Here is a 4153-nt window from a genome sequence, read left to right on the forward strand (position 1 = left end):
CCAAGGCACATCCTCGGGACCTCTGCTGCTGAGAGTGGTCATCTCTGAGTTTGTAAAACTCTGAGTCACATTCGAATGAGTCCCTGCCCCAGAGACCTTGGTCGATATGTCCAAGGTAAGTGTGTCCTGTGATGTAACCCCTGGGGGACCTGTTTGGTTGGTGATGGTCATTCCCGAAGATTCTGTCATGAACATGTATATAGAGGGGCTGGTTCTGCTTTCTGTAGGTGTGTTTGGAGAAGTTTTGAAGTGAGCAGGGCTTGGGATAGGTATCCTGCTAGAGGAGGTAACTTGTGTCCTGGTGACCTCAGTAGTAGCATCATTTGTGGACACATTGGAAATGACAGTGCTTGTCTCTGTAGCAGAGCTGGTCTCCTGGTAGGTACTTGTCTCCCTAAGTCCAGTATTCAGAGAGGATACTGACTCTCTCTCAATCTTTATAGTCTCAGATGAGCCAGACATTGATGTGGGAGCAGTAGTGTCCCACATGGTAGAGGAGGTAACCACTGAAGATTTAGCTTTGGGTGGCTGTGTGGGGGCGAGGACAGGAGAATGTGATTCATGTTCACAACTGGTAGTCTCTACATGTGTCATTGCTGTGTTTGTGGAAGGATGAATTGCTTCTATATCTGTGGTGACAAACATCTCATCTGAGCTACTCCTCAAATTTGGGGGTAAACTGGTATCAGTTTCCAAACTCATCCTCAACATGTCTCTGGTCTTCCCCAAGCCGAAGTTCTCAGGCAAGAGACCTGAGGTCACAGGTAGAGTAGAGGAGATAGTTTGCCCTTGTGATGTCAACAAAACATGAGAAGATGAGGTTGTGTCAGAGATAGGTGCTAGGGAAGAGGAAGAGGTGGTTTCTCCCACAGAGGGAGGGTTTGTCCATGACACACCTTCAGGACCTTTGCTCGTTTGAGTGGTTATCTTTGACTGTGGAAATCCCTGAGTCACAGCCAAGTAAGTCCCTGACAAGGAGTCTGTGGCTAATGTGTCCATGGTAGGTGCACCCAGCAATGTAGTCCCAGAAGGACCTGTTTGCATGGTGATGGTCATTCTTTCAGAGTCTGTTATGTCAGGGAAGGTAGAGGGCCTGTTGATGTCTGATGACCTTGTGGACTGAGCTAGATCTGGGCTAGAAATTCTGTCAGAGGTCGTGACTTCTGTCCCGGACACCCTAGTAATAGCAAAAGAACTTAGGGAATGGACACTACTTATCTCTGTGGTTGAGTTGGTATCCATGTAAATACTGGACTCCCTCAGTTCAGTGGTCAGGGGGTAATCAAGCTCTCTTCCAGCCCTTGTGGATTCTGGCCAGGTAGTTGCTGATGTGGAAACAATGGTATTCAGCATGATGGAGGTAGTATTCATTGGATATGTGCCCATGGATGACTCTGAGTGTGCTGGGACAGTGGAATGAAGATCATGTTCAGAATTTGAGGGCCATACTGTTATATCTACTGTGTTTATAGATGGGTGAATTGTCTCTTTGTCTGTGGTAGGTTCAGAAGTGGCTATTCTCTCATATGTGCCATTTTTCCAATTTGGAGATGAAGTTGTCCCAGATTCCAAGCTTATGCCTAGTATATCTGTGGTCTTTAATAAGCCTGGGGAGTCAGTAACCTCCTTGATGGTCCCTCCTGAGACAGAAGAGACATTTATCACCTCAGTGTTCAGAGATGTGCTTGAGCTTGATTCTTCTTCCCTCATCCAGGAATGAGATGTAGCTCTTGCCTCTGTTGTAGGAGTCCTTATCCCATTCACCCGGGGAGTTGGATATGGAGTTCTTACTGTATATGGGATTAAGTCCAGAGTTGTTGCTTCTGGTCTAGACATATACCCTGGATCTGCAGAAGCTGTGATGTGAAGCTGGGTAGAACTCTGCTCTACTTCTTTGCTGGCAAGATCTGGCCTCCCTGATAAAGTGACTTTAGAGCTATTTACCATTGTAACAGGTGTGACCTCACTTGTAATGTCCTCTGTGGAGGAGGGCAGCTGTGAGGTAGTTGGGCTGATCATGTTCTCCAAAGGGAGTTCTGAAGAAGTTGTAACCTCCTGAAGAACTGAGGTAGAGGTTATGGCTGATGACACAGAACTCCCAGTGGCCCAGTCAAGAGTGGACAGAGAATCAGGCAGAGGAGTGGATGGGAGGATCTTTGGGATAGTCTTTGTATTTGGATGGTCCATGGAAGCCACTGAAACATGCAAGGCTTCTGTTTCTCTTCTACTGGGAGTCCAACTTGTGCTTAAAATGTCAGGAACTGAGGTGCTCATCCTCTCAACACCAGAAGTTGAGATGGGCATAGATGCAGTTGTGTCTAAAGGACTCAATGTCCTTACACTTGTGCTGGCCTCTGTCTTTTCAGCTGAAGCAAAGGAGGATGGGATGGTTAGGCTGGTTCCATTGACAGTCACAAGGCCATGGCGGGTAGACACAGAGCCTGATTCAGTGCTTGACGCTATGGATGAAGTTGTGCTCATTGCAGAAATTGCTTTAGGAGAACCTGTGACTTCCAAGATTGAAGCCATGTCTGTGATAGTCCTGGAGCCTGATGTTGGGGCAGGAGCAGCTGTGGATGACCAGGTGGGTGGGTGCTGTAGGGCAGATGTACTGGTCTCTGTAGCCAGGGTGCTGTCCATGGTGCTCACACTTCCTTTTGGGCTGGGCATAGTAGTCAGGACTGAATTGGTTTCCATAGTGGTGATCGTGGTGGTGACAAGTGGAGTGGGAGCTATGGTTACCTCCATGTTGCTCACTCCTGCAGGATATGAGGTCTGTGATAGTTGCCCAAGAGTAGAGCCAACATCACTATTTACTACACTTGTGATGGTTGCCAGTGTCGTAGACCCCACGGAGGGGAATGTGACAGATGGTGAAGGGCTCATTTTTCCTCCTGAGGCATTGGTGATGCTGGTAATGTCTTGGCTTTCAGAGGTCAGAGATGCTAATGTGGTTTGTTCTACGGAGCTTTTATGCAATGTGTCTTTGGCCTCAGGGGATTTATCAAGAATCAGGTTACTCCCAGTTGTCTGCTCTGACCATGGGCTAGTAGATGAATAAGCCTCACTCACAGATATACTTGCCTGTTGTTCATCTGTCATTGTATCTTTACTCAGAACAGTGGAAGGAATGACTGTGATGTTGACCCTTGTCTTGGTTATAAATTCAGATTTATCTGTCACTGAGCTCATGGTTACCATCTGGGTTGTCACAGAGTCTGGGATGGCCACAGGGTCTTCAGGACCAGTGGAAGATGTGTTCAGAGAGACATGTGTGTCCACGGTGGTCCCTCCAGTGGAGCCAAGCCACGTGGATAAATTCATTCCAGTTGCCCTTGGAATCAGATTTGGGCTTGTTTGTGGACCAGTCCCTATGTTGCCTTTAGGATTTGACTCTCGGGAGACAGAGGACACTGTGCCCAATGACTTTTTGGTCCCTTCTGGAGTCCCAAGATGGGGGTTGGTCCCAACCTCAGATTGGGAGAGTGAGACCCACTCTGTAGTTGCTGTCCCTTTTGTTGGTGACTTGGCTGGTGTCATGAATCCTGTGGGCAGGTGAGAGAGGCTGATGCCGCTACTCTCTATGGCTGTGGACTGAAGTGTGACTGGTTCCACTGTGGTCTTCATAGGGACAGTTGCTGTTGAAGTATTCCAAGAATTTCCCAGAGTGTACTTCATTTCTGGGCTGGTGCTGGGCTCCTTGGAACTTATGATTTTGAAGGCTGTAGCCATTTCTGGGCTTCTTGTGGACATACCTGTGATTGGAAAGTGAATTGGTAGGAGATATGCAAACGGTACAGGAGTCCTGATTGACAGTATCATTTGTTCCTTCCTGTGATTTCAACTCAAACTATTTCCTATTTCTCCAGAAAAGAAAATGTTAACCCTCTCATACCACATTTCAAGACTCTGGACACCAGGGAACATACTGACCATCCCCAAAGATGGATCAAAGTGTTAGGGTTAGTGGGGTGAGGGCTTTGACCCTCTTGTTTACTCAGAAGAAATTGTTACCTGGAACTCAGTGTACTACATACCCTACAAAGAAGGGCTCTTTGTACAAGTAAGGATGTGATGAACCTGGACTCTACCCGTGCACGAGGCTTCCCCTACCCTATTTTACTTTTCTCCTTGGGGCCTGCCCTTGCGGAAC

General features: G+C 47.5%; 1 protein-coding gene across 1 annotated transcript in view; it reads right to left on the minus strand.

The window, feature by feature from the left end:
* LOC114892227 (mucin-16-like) overlaps window positions 1–3732 on the minus strand; it is a 37936-nt gene extending 34204 nt beyond the window's left edge. The window contains 1 exon segment of the mRNA XM_029216882.1: window positions 488–3732. Coding sequence (XP_029072715.1) covers window positions 488–3732 — 3245 coding nt within the window.
* Window positions 3733–4153: the final 421 nt, after the last annotated feature.

This window comes from Monodon monoceros, unplaced genomic scaffold (assembly GCF_005190385.1).
Source record: "Monodon monoceros isolate NGI ecotype Baffin Bay Population unplaced genomic scaffold, NGI_Narwhal_1 Super_Scaffold_12, whole genome shotgun sequence".
In the NCBI taxonomy this organism is placed as follows: Eukaryota; Metazoa; Chordata; class Mammalia; order Artiodactyla; family Monodontidae; genus Monodon; species Monodon monoceros.